Source organism: Labrus mixtus, chromosome 8 (assembly GCF_963584025.1).
Source record: "Labrus mixtus chromosome 8, fLabMix1.1, whole genome shotgun sequence".
Taxonomy (NCBI): domain Eukaryota; kingdom Metazoa; phylum Chordata; class Actinopteri; order Labriformes; family Labridae; genus Labrus; species Labrus mixtus.
In genome coordinates, this window is record NC_083619.1 from 7,081,719 (window position 1) to 7,107,020 (window position 25,302).

Genomic DNA, 25,302 nt, shown 5'->3' on the forward strand with positions numbered 1-25,302 from the left:
GAGAGTGGAAGTACTTCCTGCATGACGGCTCTCACTGATGGACGACAGCTGCCTACTCACTGTTGCCGTGTCAACGAGAGGGCATTCATAACTGCAACTTAGTCAGCATATCACTAAAGACTTACAAGCCCGTGGGTTTGAATCACATGAGATCCGAGGTGCACATTCTACAAGTGACGAAAGAGGAGAGGAGAAAATATGTGACCTCAGTTCATTTATTTCTTAATGCTGCACTTTTAATGATAAGACCGTTATTCCTAATGATGCAAAGAACTTACCCCGGGCATCCTGAACTACCCAAGACCCCACTGCCCCATATTCACTCAAATAAATATGATGACACAGATATAGTCAACTATTGCACTTTGCAGATTTCACGTTAAAAAAATGTAAGAAAAGCAGTTCTTGGCGTCCTATCTGACATTGGAAAGTTCAGCTCATAACAGAATTTAAAAATCGTCCTGTAAAACAAAAAGATCAAAATAATTATATACAGTTTTTAATGGAGCAAAAAATCTCCTCCTGAAAACCAAAAATATGTATTTAGTGACCTTTTTAATGATACAGTTTGGGAACCAATGGGATACACTAAATGTCTATTACACGTATAATAGCCTACTAACAACAATTCAGGTACAATGGACACTTCTCTGAAACTACTACTTTCACATTTCATACAACACATCTGTTTTATGCTTGTTTGTATTTGTGTCTGTGCTGCAGGGCTGATTGTCACCAAAAAAATGTAATTGTATGCTTACAATGATGATAAAGTCTCTTTTCTTAAAGTACATTTTGCTGATAGCACTTATGTAGCCTTCTTTTACAAACTATTTTTATATGCACCATTTTTACGTCATTTTAACCTTTACTTTTTGTAAGGTATCACCTACATTTGTCACTACTGGTTGCATTAAAAATACTTCAGTTTATAATTTAACAAAACAAACAATTCATTCTTCATTCTGTGAATAGGCCTATTTGGATAAACAAGAATAAACTACACTTTAAAAGTTGAAATAATGTTTCAAGAAATTGACAGGTTTAGTAATAAATGTAACACAGCAGTTTTTATTTCAAATAAATCTCTTTAGTGGACACCAGCAAACATTACATAAATGAGAACAGAATGCCAGGGGGAGAATAAACCATAGATGTAAGGTGATGTAAAAAAATAAAATAAAAGATAAATTAATTAAAAAAACATGAGTACAGTACTGAAATGAGAGCAGGATTTACAGCAAAAAAACAGCGGATAATTTAAACAAGAAAATAAATTAAATACAGCCACTAACAGCTCTGATAGCCTTCTTCATGCCCTTAATTAAAATGAGACCGTCTAATGAAACGCCATGCTTCCCCCTAGCGGCCGAGTTTCGGAGCAACATGTGACGTTTCCTCACTTCCGTCTCCAGCGGGTCATGTGATCAAAACAAGCCAACATGGCGTCGAACATGAGCAGACTCAGCCGATACGAGCGCCACTTTCAATCCCTCTCCATCCGTATTTAAAAGTAAAGAGGAGCTGTAGTTTGCAGTGATGTTTAGTGTCGGGAGACATCGTCCTGTGGTTTGTAGCTGTGAGTTTTAGCGGCTGTTCAAAGAGCTGTGAGTGAGGCAGACAGTCATGGAGGATGAGGAGAACAACAGAGGAGTAGGTTTGTTTACTGTGCTTCACTCCCTTCAACTCTGCAGCATCCAAAGCAATCTCACTCTCAGAAGTTTTATCTGCACTTTTATAGATATTTTAATGATTCTTTATCGTCTAATCTATATTTCCCCCCTCTTCTTTCCCCTCTTCTTGCAGACGTTTTTACGAGTTCGAGCTAACAGACAAACCAGACTGAATGGTATGTACACACAACATCTCATCTCCAGAGTGAGGCTTAATAATGATGATTTATTGACTTTATATCGCTATTAAGAGTTTATTACTGGGCTCAGGCTTGTTTCTGTTCATGGTGGTCGAAAAAAAAAATCATTGATATGAAAAGTGATTAAAAAAAATAATTACAGTGAAGCCAAGTGTTTATATTTGTGCAGTACTTTTCTTTAAGTGAATTAACTGACCATATAAATAAACAATTCCCACAAATGTCTGAGAAATAATCTATCATCTTTTAATTCATGATGATGACATTATTTTAGTTCTATGATATTGACGTTCTGGTCATTTATTACCTGATGTTTTCATTTAAAGGAGTTTATTGTACAGCTTTGTTTTCTGTCAGGTGTGTCAAATATTGAGTGAAGTTTGTCTCCTGTGCATCTTCTTTAAACACTTATTGTGTTTATTAATGTTTATTAGTCTACTGAAAGTATTTATAAAGTTGCTTGTGATTATTACAAATATGTTGCATACATGTTGTTTTCACCTTATATGTTGCATAAAGTACCTCATAACAAAGAATATGTATTTCTTTATTAATGGTTTATTTGATGGTGACAGATGAAATATACATAGATCAAATGAAAACATCAATCCAATGCAAGTATCATAGTGTTAGTAGTGTTTATTATGGATGCTAGTTTGCAGCACTCGTCCCTAAAAGAGCTTTTGTTTTAATAGAAGATAAAAATAGTTCAAAAGGAAAACTAAAGCGTAAACTGAGTACAGCAAGATACAATAAGCCTCACGTTTAGCGTTGATGATGACAGCTGTGTGTGTGCAGTGTAAGCACAGTGTAGCACCAGTTAGCCTCAGGCTTTTCCTGTTTCATGATGTGGTCGTCTCGTCATGCTTGAATCAAAATACAAGTATTTAAATGTTTTAAATCACTTCACGCGCACTCTTTTCAAACTCTGTATGTTATGATAAAATCTCCTACTGTTGTTTTGAGTTATTTTCAGAATCCTCAGACATTTTGAAAAAACGTTTTGTCTTGTTCACAGACAAGAAAAGTTGTAAATCGAGAGTTTCCTAATCAGGGTAGACATGATCACATATTTCCTCCACTGAGTTTTTCTTTCATCCAGATCCTTAAAATGTCATTTAATTGACGTTTTAAACACTTTTGTTCAGAAATGTTGTAGGTGTTGTAAAAGTGCTACTGCTTCTGTGTATTTCATTTGTACATGAATGAGTTCTTGTTTTGAACGTTATTGCACAACATGACACACGAGCTGGAGCTGAGCTTTGAGTCCAGGCTTCTGAGTGTCTGGCTTAGCTTTCATCATAAGGAATTACTTTACTCTCTCTACTTTGTTTGCAACACATTCATGAGGGATAATTCATAAGTCTGAATTCTGTTCATGCTCAACCGCACACTCAACCTCATAAGGCCCCGTGACACATTGACATCGCAGGTGAAAAGTGTCCACAGAAGCATGTCATTTTCCATGTAACAACAGATCTCCTTAGTAGCCTTGCTGCTTTATCATTCAAGCAGAACCTTTAACAGATCAGATACAGTTGTTCCTACAGATCTTAGAGCTTGTTTTTCAGACTTTCTAACATGCTCTCAGTGTTCAGCAGAGATCATGAGCACTCCAGTTTTTATGTTTTTCACACAAGTAAAAGTGACAGTGTTGCTGCTTGCAGTTCTAATACCTTTATGAATGAATGAGAATGAATGAATATCAGGAGTTAGCAGTCCTGAAGTGATGCACTGATAACTCGGCCTTCTTCACTAAGAGCCCATGACAAGAGCCAATGAAGACTTGGTTTAAACTTGGCCCTCCATTACTTTCTCTCTGCCCTCATGTGGAACCAGGAATCATTCTCATGTGGGGCATTAAAGCGGAGCTGGGAGGGGGGGTGTCCGAGATCCCTGCCGGACCTAATTAGCAGCCCCTTCCCTTCTCTATTTAACAACGCTCCCCTCGATTAGCGTCAGGGGAGAATGGGCTAAGAGGAGGAGGAGGCACTCCCAGCCTCGCTCCCTCCATCTTCCTCTCCTGCACTTATTGCCTCGTCTCCTTTTCCTCCTCTGCCTTGCCATGCTCCCTCTTGGCCTCCTCTGCTTTCCCAGCCAGCTAAAAATTAATGTCCCCGCGCGCCATTTGCAGTTAAGAAAAAACGACAGAGACTCGGGGCGCGGTGACGGCTGTTCTGCTCTGTTAAATTTCTAATTAAATGTGTGTGTGGATGGGAGGGGGGGGAGGCTGTGACAGGAGGACAGGGGAGGAATGGGAGGAGAAACGGAGGGAGAGGAATGGCGTGGTTGTGGAGTGAATCGAGGGAGTGGGATTGTCACGTCAGGCTCTTGTCACGTTTGTGAGGGACATAAATATCCCTCGGCTCTGCTTTAAATTCCACTTTCTTGAAACCAGTGATATTTTTGTTCAAACTCAAATGACCCCGGCATTAACAGTCTCTTTTTCCTCTTTTCTCCGCCCCTCTTTTTTTTGCAGCCCGTATAGGGAAAATGAAGAGGAGGAAGCCTGAGGAGGGCGGCCAGGTATGTCCGCTGTGCAGCGCCCCATTGGCTGGGAGCGAGGAGGAGATGAGTAGACATGTGGAACAATGCCTGATCCAGGTAGTACAATACTGGCCATAAGCCCCGCCTACCTCCAATCGGACAGCCTGTCAACACTTCTCTTCTTGTAGATGCTGTCCAATCACATCCGTAGATTAGTGCAGATTTCAACCACTAGCAGATCTACTTTTTTTTTTCTAGATATTTAACACTGCATTCATATCACATGGGGACAACTGTTTGAGAGATTTGACCATTTATAAACACATTAATGAAATGACTGATGTCACTTTTTTAAAGGCAAATATCTGCAGTTTATCCCATGTGACACGATTGCATCTTGATTAGCATGCAGCTCCTCTAGAAGTCTCCATAACAGACAAATACGTCCACTCTTTTCCTGTGTGAAGAGGTCACCAGTCCTTCTCTCTTGTAGCTACTAAACCATTCTTCCCCCGAGTAGAAACAAAGACAACAAATCATCACCACTCCTCCTGTATCTGCTCTCATCCACACTAGTCTTACAATATACACTAATACCTCTTTCCTGATAGCACGCTTTCGGTGTTGCAGTGCTGTACCATGCCATGTCAGCTGTGAGCTTTTCATTGCAGTTTCACATCAAAGCGTCTGAGGCCGAAACACCCGGTGCACATTTCAGAATGGATTTTATTTTGAAATCGCTGCAGCAGTTAGGACAACTTTGGAGTTTAATAATATATTTTTATTTCCAGTTAAACATGATTTATTTGTAACCCCTCGGTCTTTGTTATTGCAACACTAAGAACCGCAAAACAAAGCTGTTGAGAAATATGAGGCTATTATCTGTGAACAAAAAGGTAAAGCACTGAGTTTAAGTCTCATTGTAAACACAAACTTCAAACGTGTTTTAGCTAGCCTTACTTTTTTGTGTCCTTTATACATTCGTCCACTGCTCGTTGAGCACAGTCAGTCATGGTATGGTACAGGTAAAGCGGGCTATCTCCCACCACAGTCATCTTTAAATCAGTAAAACACCTTGGTTTCAAGTTTTTCCCATGATCGACATCTAATCCTGTACGTGTTTGTGTGTGTATCAGCGTGAGGGTGCGCTATGCGACGACGACTCTGCAGACATGGATGGAGAGAATGGGCGGGGCTTTGAGGAGTACGAGTGGGCGGGGCAGAAGAGGATCCGAGCTACAGCCTTGCTGGAAGGAGGCTTCAGAGGTACATCCATGCACTCAACGCTCCCTTCACACCGCACTGAGCTGGTTTTTATTTTGAGTGTGCTGCGTGATGATTTAACAGCTCCATGGTGGAGTCTACTCACAGCAGAGTTTAGCACTATTTGTTCTCTCCTTACCTCTCCTCTGTCTGTCAGTCTCTGTATTTGTCCCTCTTCTCATTCATCCTTCCCTCTGCTCCTGTCCACTGTGTGCTGTATTGTTAAACGTCACCAGGGAGCTGTAATGGTACCACTGGTCCTGGTGGCAGTGTAGCCTCAGCCTAGGGGTCCGCCCGGCCCAGTCTGGCTCGGCCCTCTTAGCAAGGGGAAGGAAAACACATTTAGCTGGGCAATTGACCCGCTGGTCTCTACTTTGTGTGTGCGTAGTCTGTGCTCTGAAATGCAATTATAGAGGTGGATGGGAGAGCTGCTCACTGGGGAGCTCGGCTGCTCTGTGACACAGCACACCTGCAGGGCTCCCACTTAGCTCTCCGTCTATGTCTCTTTTTTTATCTTTATTCTCAGCATTCATCCAGCTTGCATCTTTACTATTAGCTAATTAGTCTCTCAGTTTTTATTTTGGGAACAGCTAAATTAGATTTTCCCAAGTGAGGGAGCGGGGATAAACATAACAACCCTAATTTCACATTATGCCCTTTTTCCTCACAGCCTCGAGTTACTGAGTGTAAAATTAATTAGACGTCATTAATATTCAATAACTAGCTGATTACATTCTTGTTAGATTTCTCCTTCCTCCAGTTCATTTGACATCTGATCTGACTCAGAGGACATAAACTGACATTTTGGAGTCAACAACATTTGCACAACTTTTATTTTAACAAGAAAGATGTGAAGTAGATAAGGGGCATCGGTTTTATGATGCCAGCTTGTAAAAAAAAGTAACAGGCGTCTAGTTATTTACATTTTATAACATATTTATTACGGGCTAATGTTGTCATGACAACAAAAGGATCAGAGCCTGCCTGTCAGAGGTGTCATATCACACATTGACCATTGCCTCTCCATACTGGCAGGTCTTCCTGCATGCACTATCAAACCTCTGCAGATGATCTAAAACAGAGCAGATCTGATCTTCAACCTGCCCAAAAACAAATACAAAACAACGACAAAAACAACACTTCCTCACCTAAACTCTCTCATCCAGGTCTACACTCCCTCCAGCCCCCCCATGCTCTCAAGAGGCACATGGTCCTACCTTCCCAACAGGGCTCCAAGTCTCTAGCTGGACTCTATCGCTTGTCCACTGTAGTCAGTCTTAAGATGTGATTCTACATAAACCTTCCATCTAAACTCAACAAGCACCTCAGTAACAAGTATTTTGTTTCTGTTGACCTATTTGTTGTAAATGCGTGTGGTTTGATGATTCTAACTGCACTGTGGCTTCCCATCGTGGCCTCAGGTGTTAGCGTGTGAGACATAGGAAGAAAAAAAGAGATGTGAAAATGTTAAATCGTGCTCAGGTGGAGGTAAAGAGCTGTCGTCATTCAAGAGGTGACTTCAAACTCTCTCTGCTCTGCCTCCGCTTTCATGTGTCCCTCTTCCTGCTCGCCTCCATCTCTCCCTGTTCGATCCGCTGTTAAACACACACACGCTGAGCCTCACCTGCCTCCCTCCCCGAGCCGGAGAGAGACGAGACAAGGCAGATCAATGCTGAAATCTCGACTAAACCTACGCCAACGAGCAGCTCGAGGGGTTGGAGGGCGGCTTCCCCACCCGTCCATCCATCTCGCCGCCGTTGCCTCCATCTCTCTTTCTAAACGAGCAGACACAGGACCCTTCTGCAGCTCTCTAATAGGGCACCTTGTGATGTGACACAGATAACTGAGGTGGCCTGGGGAGGGAGACTTGAAACACACACACTCGTCTAAAGGCTCAGAAGGTGGATTTTGTCTTGAAAGCTCCTCAGTGGTTCTATCAGCCGCGCAGAATCCTGCAGGCTCTCGAGAGCTGGTCAGACAGCCAGACGGATATAGAGATGATGCAGGGGAGGGGGAAGGGGGGGTCTCCTCAGCTGGCGGGATGAAGAGAGGGCCCGTCCCTTTGTGAAGTGCCACCATCCTTCCCTCCCTGTGAGAGCTAAAAAGAAGAAAGGCAGAGGGAACGGGGTCCTTTAAGGAGGAGAGGGGGGGGGGGGGGGCAGAGAGGGAGGGAGGGGAAAAATCGAACAAGATCAGTTTATGATTCAACTCTGTGTGAGTGAAGACTTCCCTGTGTCTCGCACCGGCTTAGCCAGGTTGAAAGAGAGCGCAGCACAGACGGAGAGCGTTCTTTATCTGTCGACTGGACCGTCTGTCTGTCTCTGGAAATGTCTGTTTAATGTGTGGAGAGCAGCTAGACGTCACTTTGTAACTTTGCAGGATACTTTATATATTATATTAAAGGTCTATCTATCATATAACGAGGTTTTCACCATGTTGTAGTATGTGATAATGAAGAGGAAACTTGAGATGTTTATTTTTATTGTTAAATAGTGTCAATATGACACCACAGTTTTTTTACTCTGTAACAATCGATTTATCATAATTACCTGTTGAAACAGGAAGTGGGACTTGTTACCTGTGCTGGATGTTTACAATGGACAGCGGAGGGAATCTTTTCATAGTTTTGTTTTTGTAGTTAAAGTGTAGTTGAAATGTCTTCTATTTTGTCATGAGTTTCTCGCACAGTGGGACTGCATTCAGTCGAGCTGTTACTGAGATTTATTTTGATTGCTATTATATTTTTTATTTACATTTAGAAGATTATTGTTGTTTTTTTGACAGACTAAAAGTACACATTTTGGAAATTAAAGTTTAAAATCTATTTAAAAGACAACTTTCCCTAGTTTAAAAGCCCTAGTCTTACTCTTTCTGTTCTCGAGTGAGAATGAGATGTTATTTCAACATCTCAGATTCAGTTTACATGTTAACTATCGACTCTAGGTCATGCATTTATCTGTTAAAGTTTCACTCTACATTTATGGGGAGTTGACTTCCAAACTTGGAACAAAACAGAAGTTCAGTTTAGCCACAGATGGATAGAAGGCAGAGGGGGAGGCAGGCAGACAGATCCTGAGGTTTGATATCAGGTCGTCCTGAGAGACCGAGGAGGAGAAGAGGGGGATTACTTCAGGTTGAGATGGCCCAGAGGGATTGAGAGGAGGAGGAATCTGTGCTTTGTAAATGGACTTCAAAGATGGCCGTCTCATGTCTTTGTGTCTGTGTCCCATTCCCCATCTCGCTCCCCGTCTCCCTGACCTGTAAATGGCAGAAAGATAGTGCGATGACCTTTGACACCTTTCCTCTCTGCTTCTTAGAGGGTCCCGATAATTGCTATGGTAACGGGATGTCGCCCAAGGTGGGTCGATTGGTTGATCCGGGCTGTCGGTGGGCCTGATGAGTCCTTTGATCCGGCCTGCCTCTTCAGATCTGTAGCGGTGGTGTTGTCGTGGTGACATGTATGTAGATCGAGTGTCTCCTGTGTCGCTGTCTTAGAGCGTGTAACTCACAGGATAAAATGTGTAGTTAGTATGTTAAGAGTCAACAATATGATAATGAGACACACCGGGGTGGCCCTGTAGACGTCAGAATGTGTGTTTATTGATCACGCCTATCAGGCAAAGAGGAGGGGAAACGGTTCACTGAGCAGGACTGGAATAGAAATCGGAGAGACAGACAGAGGAGAAGCTGGGGAAGTGTGAAGGAATAAAGGTAAGAAAGAAGACGTGATGACATAGAAAGGTGAGCAAAGGAGGAGTGTTAAGAAAAAGAGAGGTAAAGAATAAGAAAAGGGGAGGGGGCGTCGGTGCATAATGTGAGTGAAAGGCAGTTAGAGTGGGGCTGACCTTTCCCGGGCCAGATTAGATTGGCCTGCCAACTCTGCTTAGAGGGACAGATGGAAGCACTGGCAACACACACACACACACATCCAAAGAGCCAACAGGCCACGCATACACTCACAGTTAACATACAGAAGACATGTAAAGTGTGAACAAGCGCAAAAGAGGGAACATGAAATCCAGTTTGAAAATAGATAAATGTGCTTCATTCCATAAAACGGCTTCTTTTTGGAAATGAAGGGATCATTTGTAAAGTCCAACTGGGAGTCTCACACCATCTCTGGGATAGATCAGTGACATGTCGCTTTTAAGAAATGTTCCAGTGAGAGGAAAGACGGCTTATAACAATTTAAATACAAACTTGCACTGCAACTTGTTAAATAGAAAACAAAGGGGGAACTGTGGCATGAAAGGCTGATGTCACCATGGCCTTAAAAAAATCAAATGCTCACTTTCAACCGTTAGCTCCAGTGACGGTTTGAAGCAGGCAAAGCTGCTGAGGTGTCTCCATGTCAGTACTCTGACTGTTTAATGTAACACACTTTGTTCGTCTTCTGCCAAGCTGTGATAAACCATAGCCTCAGTAGCCAACCAGAGCTAGCAGTCTGCTAGATTTATACAGCATGTCCATTGTTCCCATATGCTCCCTGCTGCCGCTGAGACCAAATAAAAGTTAAAAGGTCCTTTTTATTTGATCACTAAAAACCATGGGCCTGTTGTAAAAGGACTTAGGATCGGTGGTGCGTTTTATCGCTCCACGCTCACAATTCATCTCCTCCCCTCTCGTTTTTTTTTTTTTTAATTTTTCTGAAGTTACAGAGAAATAAATGACAGAATTAGGTAGGAGGAGAAAAGGTAGCAGATGTCTGAACCCCAGACAGCCCTCTGAGTTGAGGACGTGACAAAGACACCACAGAGCTGTGAGACACTGCAGTGCACCGAGACCGACTGTTGGAGGAAGTCAAGTATCCAGACTCACACACACACACACACACACACTGGGAGAGGGTTAAATAAGATGGCTGTCAGCCCTGTCTAGCTTGTATCTGGTCCTCAACCCACTCACACACACACACGGAGCACAAGTCCAGCTGAGAGCTTGTAGAAATTGGGATAGGTGTAAATAAGATGGCTGTCAGGCCTGTCACAGGTAGACACACACAGACACCTTCTGAGTCGAATCTTAAGTGAAACACAAGTGCACACACACACACACACACCTACCCTGCCTCAGGGTCTCCCATAGTTAGGTTGTAAGTTACATACACACTTCAACACTCCTGCACACACACACACACATACACACCTCACCTACCTTGGCGCGGTAGATAGACATGGTGTAAGTGACAGGTAGACTGACTCTCACACTCGCGCTCACGCACACACCTTGAAGGGGTTGGAGAGAAGGGCCCTAAGTGACAGAGGGACAGACGGTGTGAAACAAACACTGAAGAGACGCCTCTAAGTGACGGACACACACACACACACAGCCGGCTCGGCGGCTAAGTGGAGCTGAAGGGAGCAGTCAGGCAGCGGTGAGGGTTTGTCTGAGCGTTCATCACTGGGTTTATAGAAGTGCCACTCACACACACACACACACACACACACACACACACACACAACGACACACTATCTCCCTTGCTCTCTGTCTCCCAGAGATTGATGGGTGAGGCGTCAGTCTCCATCAGATCACCCATGTCTAAACGGTTTCTCTCTCTTCACTTTTCTCTCTGACCAAGACGTTTTCTCCTTTAACCTCTTTCTGCAACTCCTGATTGGTCAGGCTAATTTGAACGTTGTCATGTTGGTCTGTAAACACCAAATAGAGGCCCTTTATCTCTGTTAATGCATTTTTACATGCTAGATTTTTTTTTCTGCATCTCAAGATACTGACTCTGAGTTTGGGGAGTTGAGATGGATTAAAGTACAGTGACATAAACACATAAACACTGATTATGTGCTGTCACAGTTTTGCTTAAATCTGTGACTTGCAGCTCTGAGGGTTTTTTATAGTTTGATCACTTGTGTTGTCAAACCTCACTCCATTATTATTATGTTTTTCTAACTTTGTGATTGAGTGTAAAACATTGGTTCCAAAAATCACAATGTCTTGACCAACATCAGAGTGAGCGATAAGTGATTTTTATTTTATTTTACACTTAAAGGTCACATATTATCCTCCCTTTCAACCAGTTTAAAGAAGTCTCAGAACTCAAAATAACATGTCTGTGAAGTTTCTTGTTATAAATCCACTCTGATCCTGTATTTGATCATGTCTATAAACCCCTCTATTTCAGCACTGCTCAGAACAGACTGTTTCTGTGTCTGTACCTTTAAATGCAAATGAGCTGTGTTTGACCACGCCCCCTCTCTGGAAGGGTTTGGGTGGCTCAGGCTTTATCGTTCCATGTCCGATTGTTTACGGTGAGAAGGCAGACTCGGGGCAGAACAAACACCTAGCTGTGGGAGTGTCACCCACCTGGGGGAGGGGTTACTGCCCTTTGTGATGTCATGAAGGGAAAATCTACAAACGGCCTGTTTGAGCACACATTTTCTGAAAAGTAGAGCAGTCAAAAGACAGAGAGGATGGACTTTTCTCATCATTGAGGGGTTTGTAGACAGACTAGAGACACATATTAGTGTTAGAAAAACATGCTTAAGTGTATTTTGCATAATATGTGCCCTTTAAAACTCAAGCTTCTGTTTCTTTCTTGTGCCCTCTTATAATGAAAAAGTTGTTGAAAAATTGTCTCTGTCTCTTTCTCAGGAACAGGCTTTGCCACGTGTAGCATCAAAGAGAGTGCAGCGGACAGCGACGCTGACCTCGATGTGGATGGGGACGACACCTTGGAGTACGGAAAGGCCCAGTACACCGAGGCAGACATCATCCCCTGCTCTGGAGCCGGAGAGGACCAAGGAGAGGCCCGGGAGAGGGAGGCGCTACGGGGAGCTGTGCTCAAGTATGAAAACTATTAACACACAGTCCAACTTACTGTACTTGTTAACTTTTAGAGGAGTGAGATAGACCAGTAAGGTTCCATTCAAACCCCTGTTTGTGTCTCTGTTACAGCGGGGGGATGCCTTCTAACAGAATAACGCCTGAATTCTCCAAATGGGCCAGTGACGGTGAGTAAGGCCGATTAAAAGTTCCTTCTTAATTGACTGGAATGTTTTTCTTGTTTTGTTTGGTTTTGCATACGGTCCTTAAATACAATGATCTTACTTTCGTACTTAGGCTGTTTCACGTGTTTAAAAAAAGCCTCCTTTTTGTGTGTTCACAGAAATGCCTTCAACGAGCAACGGAGAAAGCAGCAAGACAGACCCCAGCACCCCTTCATCCTCCTCCTCCTCCTCTTCCTCTTGCGTCCCACGCACCTGTAAAAACAGTGAGATCGAAAAGTAGGTTCCACATATTTTGTTTTTGTCTATATGGACGCACACACAGCATGGTCTAGTTTTTAAAGGTGAAACAGAAAAATGACTTTCTCCCACCACAGCAACACACACACACTCTATGACTTTGTGATGAGTTTTCTTACTTGTGGGAGAGTCGACTTATGGAGGGTCATAAATGATGCATTTTGTGTGTGTGTGTGTGTGTGTCCGTGTATTGATTTTCCTCTGTAGTCTCAGAGCACAGAGCTGCCTCAGAATCATTAATGGAGACATAGACACGAGCACAAACCAGAAGCACATTCAAGGCAGAAAGTGAGGAAACACATGCAGATGTTTGGTCAAGCATGTGTTCACACAGGCCTTCAATAACATCCTTCATACCATCAAACATCGTAAATGCTGAGCAGTTTGCAAACACAAAGCACTTAGGTTTCATTTTTTATTTATTACATGTTTTTTTTTTAATTGTTTGAATTTGGCACAACTCCCAGTTGAACTCGGGAAAACAAATACCTGCATGACTCACATTGTTCAAACTAAAACTAACTAATGAAGGATCATGCTAACATGGAGAAATATAATACGACCTTTTTACGACTTTCTTTTTGTGTCAATCACTTGTGCTCATCTCCCATTGAACACTAAATCAATCAATCTTAATTTGTATTGCGCCAATTCATAACAAATGTTACCTCAACACACTTTACAAAAGAGCAGGTAAAAGACCTCACTCTGTGTTTTATTATCTACAAAGACCCAACGTGAATCCATCATGATGATGCACTAAAGTGGAGAGGAAAAACGTCCTTTAAGAGGCAGAAACCTCGACTTACATTAGATCTCTCAATTGTCCTCAGTGGATTATAGAGATGATAGAGTTTATCTAAGAAATTCATTTCATCCTTTCTTTTAATGTAGAATTTGAGTTCACTCATCATTAGTTGCCCTGTATGAGTGACAAGCTAAGAGGTGACTTTACACTTTGATGCTTGAGGTCATGCTAATCTCAGGAAGACGGATACATTTGACAAAAGTGCTAACGGCCTTTATAAATGGTTTTTACATCTGTTGTGTGAAATCCTAACTTTTACCCCAGATCTTTTTTAAGGACTTATGGTCTGATTATGCGTTCATTACAGCTTGACTGTTAACTCTGTTCTGTGTTGACAAAGACAACAAAGTTAGCCCAAATAGACCGTCACTGGAGCACAACAGAGCATGCAGAGTGAACAAAACAAAATGTCTATTTCTTTAAAAAAAAACATGTGTAAACTGAAAATGACTTGGGATGGAAGCTGGATTGGACATTTCAGAAAAGTATCCTAGCTCAGCTGTGTTTCAAACAGACAGAGACACACACACACACACACACACACACACACACACACACACACACACTAATCAGGAACAACCACACTGCCCTATTCATTAGATCACCCTGTGTGTGTGAAAGGCCAGTGCTCTGTAATTCCCTCATTTCCATCTCCTCATCCATATTCTGCCACAAGTAAACAATCACACAGACATACACACACCTCTCTCTCTCACACACACACACACACACACACACACACACACACCCTGTCCCCTGCATGGGTAATAGAGGTCAGCTCATTGCGAGAGGAAAACGTCGGTGGGTGAGCGAGGAAAGAGAAAGAGGGATTTGGTTGATTGGTTGCTTCTGCATGTCTGGCATATTCTCCTGTCCTTTTGCCCCATGCCATTACACAAACACACACACTTGCACATACACACACTGCGCCGGGGTCAGTCGGCTTGTTGCCTCAATCCCAGCTCCTATTTCTTTAAGTGATTTCCTTTGTCCAGCTGAGGTGCCTTTAAGGATCCCCCCCTTAAAACCACCACGCTGGTGTTGTTTTCCTAATCTCCCCTCAGCCATTTCATCCGCTAAAATATTAGAGTATGACTCATTGAAGGGTTTAAAGCATCTCTTTTTACGCATCTCTCAGTGAGCTATGAACTAATGACACAATATGTGTTTTAAGAAAGTAAAACATGCAAAATAATAACTGAAAAGTATGTGCATGTGTGTGAATACATAGTTAGTAATTAGTATTGGACTCCCCTCTGAAGGCTTCACTTGATAGATGCTTCATTTAAATGAATCAATCGGCTCTCTGTGTTTGTCTGAGTGTGCGTCCCATATTAAATATCAGCACAGAGGGGATAACTGGTGAATAAGCAGAGCAGCTTGAAGTGTATTGATCAGACAGGACACAGTGCAAGGCATGAGGTGTGTGTGTGTGTGTGTGTGTGTGTGTGTGTGTGTGTGTGTGTGTGTGCGTGCGTGTGTGTGTGTGTGTGTGTGTGTGTGTGTGTGTGCGCGCTGAGCGAGGGGATGCACTCGATAAGTTTCCAGTGGCATGATCGTCCTTGTTTTACTTTGCGCACCTCTGGGTGTGTGATTGTGTATATGTGTCTGAGAGACACAGATGAAGGCAGGTCAGTGGAGCTGAGCAGAGACAGAACTGATTGATTCACAGCTTTATATCACAGAGTGGAAGATAACAGGACGTAATCTAAGTCTAAAGATGGAGCCCGTTAAAGCCCTTACCATGCCTTTAGTTGCAGGAATAAATTCATAGTAAAGACTAAGATGTGCTACAGTATAAGGACCTCATGGTAAACGACAACTGTTGCCGTTTATGTCATGTTGTCTCTGCCATGGCAGGTAGTGTAGGTGTGCATGTCACAACATTGTGTCCACCTGCAGCACAACATGCCTTAATCTAAGTATCCATTTAAAGGGAGCCAACGAGATGCTGAATGATTGCAATGGAAGAAGCAGTTAGCTGGCTGCAACAATTCCCCGCCTCACTCCTCTCCGCTCGCTATAAATGCACGCATTTGTGGAGCTCCTGTGCTCCTCTGTCCCCAAATGAAAATGAGATTTGTCTCCTTTCGTTACATTGATACATTGTACATGTGTGAGTGTGAGTGTGTGTGTGTGTGTGTGTGTGTGTGTGTGTGTGTGTGTGTCTACAATGCACAGGGCAGGGTTAGTGAAATCTCTCTCTGTGTCTCTGATCCCAGATGGGTAATGATCTGGTCGCCTCCAGGGGCGTCCTCGTTCCCTTGCTCATTCCCCTGCAAGATAAATGAGCTCCCCTCCTCACACACACACACACACACACACACACTCTCAAACGCAGACACCCGCATATAGACACGTACAATGCCTGAGACGCTCTTTCCCCTCCAAGATAAATGGCCCCTCCAATGCCGCCAATGCGATTGCTGCCAAATTTGGTGCTCCAGCTGGAACAATGCGAAGAGATTTCCATGTGGTTTCTGCGAATAATTGAATCTGTCCTCAATTTGGAAGTGATGAAGCTAGATTTCTACCCCATCCCCCCCACACACACACACACACACACACACACACACACACACACACACACACACACACACACACACACTACCCTGTCCATCTAGCTGCCTCTTCTCTGGTTCATCCATATTTCTCTCTCTTTCCGTCTTCTATCTCTTTCCCATTTCTCTTCTCTTCCCACTTTCTGTCTCAATTTTTTTTCAGGCACTTCTAAACGGCATCCTCCCTTTCCCTTTCGCCATCTGAGACATAAACACACACACACGTATCGGGCCGGAACAGGGGAAATCAATAGTGACTTAAATGTTTTATCATGGCGTGTCAGTGTAGTTAAGGCCTCGGTTAACAGGGTGCAGCAGGGAATGGTGCTCTAAAGGGTCTCAACGCTGCTTTTTCACAGCACATGCATGTTAGAGAATGACTTCCTTACCTGCAGGATGACATGTTTGCTAGAATATTGAACTCAGATGGTTGTTTAAATTAACTGTTTTGTAATTTCCTGATTTTGTTTCTCCTCGTGTTGAGACTGATACAAGTGAAGCCAAAATGTAGGAGGACAGTAGATTAAGACACGGGGCTGATTGAGATGGATGGTGGAGGTCTACGGCTACACACAGACACACACACACTAATGAAATGAGAAATAGCCTCACACACGTTGGGGAAAGAGCGCTAAATAGAGGGGAGGCTCGGCCATCTATCTGTCTCTGTCAGGCTCTCCTGCACTCTCTAGTCGCCATAGGGATGACTGGAGGAAGAAACGCACAACAACTTCACTTTCTTTCACTCACACACACACACACACACACACACACACACACACACACACAGCAGTCTGAAAGCCCTGTGGGGCAGTAACTGAGTTGGAGTAGTAGCAGCGTGTGTGAACGGAAGTTGTATTTCAGCGTTAGTTCCTCAGGTTTTATGATGCCAGACCTTCAGATCAAGGCCACAGCTTCGGTTAAAACCCGCCGAGCCACAGACTCGTCCCAGCGTGCTCACAAACTCTGTGAAACGTAAAACCACGCAAAAGCACAGTTTCAGAGTACACACGAGTAAATATCAAGGAGTCCTTTTCTTATTGCATCAGCGTAAATCACAGACTATAGGAAATGGGTATAGCCTCTTGGTTTTACTTTTAAAACCAATGTGGAAGTCTAAAATAACAGCAACTTAAATTCATTGAATAAAGAATTCACTGGGAATGTCATTGTTTTGAACCAGAAACTCCGATATTCTGAGCGTCATGCGAAAGTACTTAAATATGCTTTACCTGTTGTATAACCACTTTAGGGCCCTGTATTCACCTAGCGTTTATTTCTTATTAAACTTTACAGAGAGGTGCTGCTGACGTCACCAGCGCTCTTTTCCAAATGTTTGATATTCCCTGTATTTTTACCTCCAACGGATCGTGTCTTGTACCCACATCCTCTTTGCTCCGTGTCTCATCGAGTTAAAACGATCTCAAATTAAAAACATACAGTAAAAAGCAACGTAGTGGGGTCAGTCATACAGCGGCCATTGTCAACAGACTGTTGTCATAAAGACAGGATAGATTTACAGCACCCTTCTTCTCAGTGCACAAGCGCTTCATACAAACACTCCCGAGCGCTTTTCTGCCCGGAAAAAACGCTAGGTTGCCAACTTTACATACTATATGCTGCACATTTTTTTCAGGTGACAGGTCAAGATTTGATTGCAGATTCAAAAGGATTCTGGTCTTTGATCTGGTACAGGTTTACTGTCGTAACAGAACCAATATCTGCATTTATACATCTTTAGAAAACATAGTGAATCTGTCCATTGTATACATTTTTACGGTTGAAAAAGTGTTATTCTTTCCTGTAAGTATTATTATACTAAGTAGAGTTGAACTTGGATACGCTTGTATATTTCCTCACCCAGGAAAACTTCTTATTTTAGGTTCTAACCCAAATGAAACTCTTCTGTAAGTCACCATGACATGTTTGCTAAACCTGGGTCCCAGAGTGACATCAATTTTTGTGTTTTGGCTCAAAGACTGAACGTTTGAAAACCCCTGAGCCCGCTTAAATCAGAGACACACACAAAGAGCATAAAAATATCCTCAACTCAAGGATTCTTACTTGTGGTTCCTGCTTGTTGAGAGGCTGTTTATCTTCTCTTGTGGCAGATTCAGCCCCAGAGAGTTGTCTTTCCTTTCCTTGGCCCTGTGAAGTCATCCTGTTCTCCTTTTTACCACCATTAAATCTTTGCATCACCCCTCCACCTCTCTACACCCTGTTTCAATGCCCACAGCCACAGAAAGATAGATTACATGTCTCTTTATCGCAGTGGGGAATTAAACAACTTCTTAAATGTGGGTTTCTATAAATTAGCTGAGCTGAATGAATAATCATTGTTCAGACAAAAGGGTAATTAGTGCACGTATTGTTACTGGAACAAAACTCTTTTAAAGAGCTCGAGTCTCTTGGCAGAGTTTTGTGGTGACTGAGCGACAGAAGTCTTCATTGGAGCCTGTAAAAGACAAAGACCCGCCCGCCTCTTTGAGGAACAAACCTTGTCTGGTCCCGTCCAGCTCAGAGTCTTCTGCTGCTTTATAAGCTAGCAGACCAATCAAGGCTAAATGGCTTTTTACAAGCTCAGAACTAATAAGAGGAGAGGGTAAAGCCGTTTATAGGGCATGGAGTGGCGAGTCAGGCTGGGAGTCCCAAACCGGTCTTTATAGACACGGGCTTGTGAAGGGGTTACAAAAAGGAACAAGAGCAGGTCCACTTTTTCCCAAGGACCTTATGGAAGAAGCAAAAGCTTGCACTAAATTTGTAGAGCAGAATTGCTTAGAGTTTACAGCCAATGTCCTTCAAGAAGTCCCTCCAAACAAAATAACTTAAATGTCCAACCCATCACTCATGCTGCTCTGTGGCTCATTCTGAGATCTGGTTTTTGGAGAAACCATTAGCCTGAACCACAGAAAGAAGGATATATTCGACTGTTCGGCATTAGCTACATTTTGAGCAGTATAACACAAACATTGGTATTTTGAAACCTACTGCCCAGTCACATTCAGTGCAGTTGTGTCCGTCACCAATGACTGCTTCATTTTTGTCTTTACCGCAAACATCCTCTTAAACATTCTTATTGTTTCCATGACGATTGTACAGAGCAAGAATTGGCAATTGGAAAAGTTAACCTAAGCAGTGAATTTACATGCACAAAACATGTGGATGTAATATCTTTGCTCACGTGGTGTGCATGAACATTGACTTGACTTTGACTAAATGAAAGAGTTAATTACTACATGACCTCTGCAGCATGACTCCAAAATTATTTTAAAGCCGTTGTTTTCAGGATAATTTCTGCATGAATTGGCTTACAAATGGTCCAGTCATGACACTTTAAGGCAAAATTAAATAAGACATAACAGACAGTTGAGCAAAAATGCTAATTATTGTACCCCGAAACAACAAAAGCTGAAGTTTTCCCAAAAATTAGATAGAGATCTGTGATGAAGTCCATGTTGATGTCGCCTGAAGAGGTTTCAGGTTTTACTCTTTAGCAGAGGCAAATGAAACATTGAACCTTCCCAAAAAGGGTTTGGGACGTTGCCGTTATCACCATTGGTAGATTTCTCTTCGGTCATGTGAGGTGTCAGAAGGTTTTTGTTGCTGCCTTGAAAGTTTCATCCAAATCTAAATGAAATGGAATGCAAACACATTTTTTTCTGTACTTAAACTTTTGTGTGTGTTTGAAGATGTCTGGTTCGGCCGTGCGTACCTGGAATGTTGAACTTTGATTTAGTCCCCCATTTAAGTCTGAATGTTTGATTTATATTAATGAGCTCGGTAGGAATCAAGAAGGGAGGATGTAAAAGTTATCATTCTGTATAAAGTACAGAACGCTGCTCCTAATAGGAAATGGAGAAAGTCTGTAATTATTTTTGTTTCCCTGCAGCCTCGGCTGTTTGAGGATGCAGCAAATGAAGCCATATCCTGGGCCCCGTGCGCGCGCACACACACACACACACACACACAGCCACTTATCGCTCTCTTCTTGCTCTCACCCTTCTCCCTCTCTCCGCTTGTCCTTCCCCATCCAGATCAATACCATAGATCAGCTAGCTATCAGGCTGCAAAATGACCACATCACCATAAACACCACAAACACACACACACACACACACACACACACACACACACACACACACACACACACACTGCTACAGCGAGTGGATGGCTCTAATAAACACCAGCTGGCTCCCGCGGCCTCGTCTCGCAGCGCCAAATCATCAGCAGCGTTGTGGTCTGTGCGTCCGCTGTATTGATTTAGTTATGGCTGCTTCATATGCTGGCCGACAGTGTTAAATGCACATTTTCTGTTATCATGCCGCACATTAATCAGACTCCGCTTAGAGGCAGGAAGAAACATGGGACGGGGGAGAGAAGGAAGGACGGATGAAGAACAGGACGCGAGGTGAAGAAGAGATGAATACAGAGACAGGGAGATAAATTGTAAAGGATGGATGGACATGGAGATTGAAGGAAAAACATGAGAGAGGGGACGCAGAGGATACAAGTGAACATGGCGCGTTAGAAAAGAGGACAGGGTACTTTATTAAGAAGTCGAAACAGGAACAATGAAGGATGAGAAGGAGGATGGAACAAATTTAAAGGATGGGAAGGTGGGAATGAGAAATGGGGTCTGAAGTTGTAGATCTGTTTGAAGATGGGGCCTTTGAGGTTATAACTGTTCATAAAGAAGACAAAGCTGTGACTGTTTGGAGCTGCACATAGGATTATGTTATGTAAAATAAAACCAAATGAAGAGACAGTCAGGGTGTACAAAGTCTTTTGAGCATACATTTGAGTTTTGATAAAGACACGGGCAGCGTTTCCGTTTTCAGTGTTTGCAGGTGCTGAATTTTAAAAAGGTGTCTCATATATTCTAAAGAAACCTTCTCCCCCCCCCCTTTCTCTCTCTCCTTGTTCCTCTCCTGCAGGGTAACAGAGGAGGAGTCCACGGCCACCACCATGGAGGCTCTGAAGGCTCGGATCAGAGAGCTGGAGAGGCAGATCCTGAGAGGGGACCGATACAAGTGTCTCATCTGCATGGTGAGTCCAACGTTTACCTGAAGCTTTTCTGCTTCTCTGCACATCAGTCCTGATCGTCAGTATTGTGAGTCTGCTCAGAAGAAACTAAATCCAACAATTTGACTTTAGGTAGGAGCTCAGTAGAGGTTTTAAGGACAGGTAGTTAGGGATAGAGTTAGCTGTAGAAGTTAATTACCCAACACTCTGTTAACTCTGTTTGATGACGAGCCCCTCCCTCCAGTCTTACTGTGGCAATGCAGTGTCTGGTTCCTTCAAGTGGGACAGGCATTATGAGGCCAAGTTCCAAATCCTACCTTCATTTGCCCTAACGTCCTCTACAGTTCTGTTTTTTTGTTCATATTGAGGGAGTCATGAGTAAATGCACAACAACAACAACAACAACAATAACAACAAGAGGTTCTTGTCAGCATCTTGGAAGTCACTTTTTGTTAAATCATAGATTTATTTATTATACATACAACAGAAGATTATGGGCAATCTTTCCATCATTTGTCAAAGCTGAGCGTAATACTCGAAGGTCAGACTCTGGTTTTAAGAAGTTATTGCTGAAATTTTAATTTGGCAACTAGGGATGTTTTTCTGCCCTTTGGAAACTTTAAGAATATTCTCTTAAATTCTACTCCCTGTGAAGCTTCAGTGTATATCTCACTAGAGGAGAAAGAACCAGATCAGGCTCAATCATCTGTAATTATCCTACTGCGGTCCTCTTTGCCCACTCCACCAACATATTTGTTATTGATGTAAAAAAAATAAATAATAATGCATTGCTGAATAATTGACTAAAGGACTAGTTCTCACTTTGGAAAATGGTCATATTAAAAAAAAAAAACCCTGAAGTGAATCATGTGGTGTGCATGTGGGACCTGTGTGTATTTCATTCACCTCAGATTGTGACTATCTTCTTGGCTTTGGAAGCATACGAGTGCTGCTGGTGTTGTGGTAGTTTGTGCTCCTGCATGGCTTTGCAACTCATTGAATGTGTGCTTGACACCCCCCCCCCCCCCCCCCCCCCCCCCCCCACCTGCTAACACCACCATGTGATTTTGAACCAGACCCTATGTATGACAAATGTATATGATACTGTAATGGTTATTTTATTTAGAAATCTAGAATATCTTAACGACAGGGCTGCTGATGTGATCGAATCCTGCAGCAGCCAATGTTGTATGATGAAGTGTGAAGACGGTTCTGAGCATGTGCAGGTGATTGATTTGACCCCCTGATCAATAATATGAACCGTGTGGCATTCAGGAACGACAAGGTCATGACAATGTTCAACACATACTTGAATACACACACACATGCAACCCCCCAATCACCGTTTGGGTTCCCCACTTTGTGTCAAGTGCCCATCCTGCCATTCATCCTTCAAGCTTGTGAACAGTGCAGCGTCGACATCCTGCGTTCATGTGTGAGTGTGTGTGTAGGGGGGGGGTAATTACAGACGCCTGCACTTCCTAAAGGTCACCGGGTGTTTTAGGTGACACGGAGGGCAAGGCACAGCGATCGATCACTCACTGCCCCTCGGACACACGGCTCCTCTCCGCTCATCTGTCACTGTCCCTCATCACACACACACACACTTGCAGAGAAGCAGATATATGTATGATGTTCTCACACACACACACATAGACACACACACACACACACACACACACACACACACACACAGAGCACACCTCACCTTTAATCTGTCTCTGTCTGTCTTGAAGTCGTCATTGCGCTCTGTCACTGATCTAGAAGTCGTCAGGTTTCTTTAAGTAAATTGGCACTCATTAGCATTTTAGAGAAGCTAGATATCTCTGCTGCAGCCTCAGACTGTTCTGCATGGATCATAGCCTTTGCAGGTGTTATAGTGTTGTATGTAAAAGACCAACACACACCTGCAGATCTCCTGCAGGAACCAAGTTGGTTCAAGTTTGTTCTTCATCCTTTATGTTGTTAAATGGAGCTCTGTGTCTTATCAGTGGATTTCTACCCCCATCTACTGGTCATTGTCAGAACTCAGGGGGGGCTCATATTGATAACTTCTATGGCCGCCCACCAGTTTAGCAACAACATAAAAATATAATGTAACAAATAATATTATACTGGATAAAATGATTAATGGATTAGTTATTTGACAGACATCGACCTGCATCTGTTTTAACGATTTATATCTCACTATGAAGAGAATCATTTTCACAGTCTCTCGTCTTGTTTGATCATAAAGCGATTTGTTTTGTGATTTTTTCTTTTACAGACCACATGACTAGTTGAATCTATAGGAACATCATTAACAGATTAGTTGATAATTATATTAAGTCTAAGCTGCCATTTCAGCCTGATGAAGTACGATCCATGTCTACATGAAAGGATCATTAAGTTTGCCTTGTATGTGTTTGTAATGACACATTTATTACAATATTTCTTGCCATTAAAGCTCCCGAGATGTACTTTCAGTTTGTTTTGGACAGAACAGTCTGGTGTCTCCGTCTCTTCAGTGTCCATCTTGTCACTCTGGACGAGTCTTAGAAAATGTAAACAAAGTCTGTTTCTGTAACATGCTGTCGATCCCTTTGTTAGTCATCTACCAGGCAGCAGGGATTAGAATTAAGAATAACTATAAATAATCGATGTTGTTGCTCATGGTCTGGTTTGCTTGTGTAAGTCATATAGAGGCGTCAGTATTCAATTCAGTCTGTTTGATAATTAGCTAATAACTCCTCACAGGAACTTAACATATACCTTCAGAAGTAAAAAATAAATAATAATCTACATTCAATAGACGTCTGTAACTAAGCTCAGCCAAGTCATCAGTGTCGGTGTCATTGTTGAATCAAATTCGGTGTGAACGGAGACGGAGCGCATGTTTCACAGCAGTTTGATCGCTGGCTGGCAGAGCTTTACGCTTTCTCATCTGTATATCTGTGGCAGTGTGTGTGTGTGTGTTTGTTGACACGCGCGTTTGTTGAGTGAGCTCGATCAGTTCAAGCCCGCCTCTATGATTAGCTGCCACCTTTCGCCCCTCCCTCTCCTCACCCCCTCCCCAACCCCTCCCTTCCGCAGAGGAAGCCTGCTATCCAGTCAGGTGCGGAGATCAAGAGCCTAGGGGTGTGGCCAGGGCCCCGGCCACTGGCCAACGAGGTCGGAGAGAGGCAGCCTAAGTCCCTCCCCCTCGGCCTGTACTGCCTGTACAGGGGCCTTGTGATTGGTGGCTACGGCAGCGGCATAAAGAGGCTCCTCCCACAGCCCCTACGGAGGGTAAGGCACTCCCTCCCTCCTCCGCTCCCCGACCTCACCTTCTCGTCATCCTCCCTCATCCCTCCATTCTTTTTCAAGAGGAAAAGAAAAAAAAGGGTTCATTCATGGCCGTCTCCCCCCCTCTCCGCCTGCCTCCCCTCGTCTCTGCTCGTTGCCTGCCCGTTATACTGTGTCTGTGTGTGCGTGTGTGCAGGTTGCCGGTTCAGTTGCCCCCCTCATACTGCCTTGCTCAGGTGTTCTGTGGCTGTTGGCTGTGCCGTTCATGGTCAGTGGTTTGATGGTGTCGGTCAGGAAATGTGCAGTGTTGTTGTTGTTGTTGTTGTTGATTCGCATGTGTGTGTCCTTTGAATATATTTTCATTTGTTTTGTTTGTTTCTCTCTCTTTGTTTTTAGGACTCATACACGATGCCGCTCACCTCCATCCAGTGCTGGCACGTCCACTGTGAAGAATGCTGGCTCAGGACTCTGGTACGTACACACTTCTCCTCAGACACACACACACACACACACACACACACACACACACACACACACACACACACACACTCCTTCCGTCCTGCGGGCCTGCCTCTCGTGGCATGCACTTATTGCAGCCTCATTTCATAGTCAGTGAGTTTCTCTCTTTAGCCGTGCCCCGTAGGGAGAAACTAAAATGGGAATATTCCTCAAATGACCTGTTCTCCTACTACACACACACAGACTTACACACACACACACACACACACACACACACACACACACACACACACACACTTACCCACA

At 43.2% G+C, this 25,302-nt stretch overlaps 1 protein-coding gene across 6 annotated transcripts in view; it reads left to right on the forward strand.

The window, feature by feature from the left end:
* The window catches only part of rnf220a (ring finger protein 220a), a 166,905-nt gene that overhangs the window by 135,117 nt on the left and 6,486 nt on the right, over positions 1-25,302 (forward strand). For 2 of the 6 annotated variants that reach the window (XM_061043983.1, XM_061043984.1), the window contains 9 exons: positions 1,807-1,849; positions 4,353-4,477; positions 5,497-5,626; positions 12,230-12,422; positions 12,533-12,588; positions 12,744-12,861; positions 21,186-21,297; positions 24,346-24,540; positions 24,934-25,008. In XM_061043983.1, coding sequence (XP_060899966.1) covers positions 1,807-1,849; positions 4,353-4,477; positions 5,497-5,626; positions 12,230-12,422; positions 12,533-12,588; positions 12,744-12,861; positions 21,186-21,297; positions 24,346-24,540; positions 24,934-25,008 — 1,047 coding nt within the window. The remainder of the gene's footprint in view (positions 1-1,806; positions 1,850-4,352; positions 4,478-5,496; positions 5,627-12,229; positions 12,423-12,532; positions 12,589-12,743; positions 12,862-21,185; positions 21,298-24,345; positions 24,541-24,933; positions 25,009-25,302) is intronic. The other 4 variants (XM_061043986.1, XM_061043987.1, XM_061043985.1 and 1 more) reach the window with 3 other exon arrangements.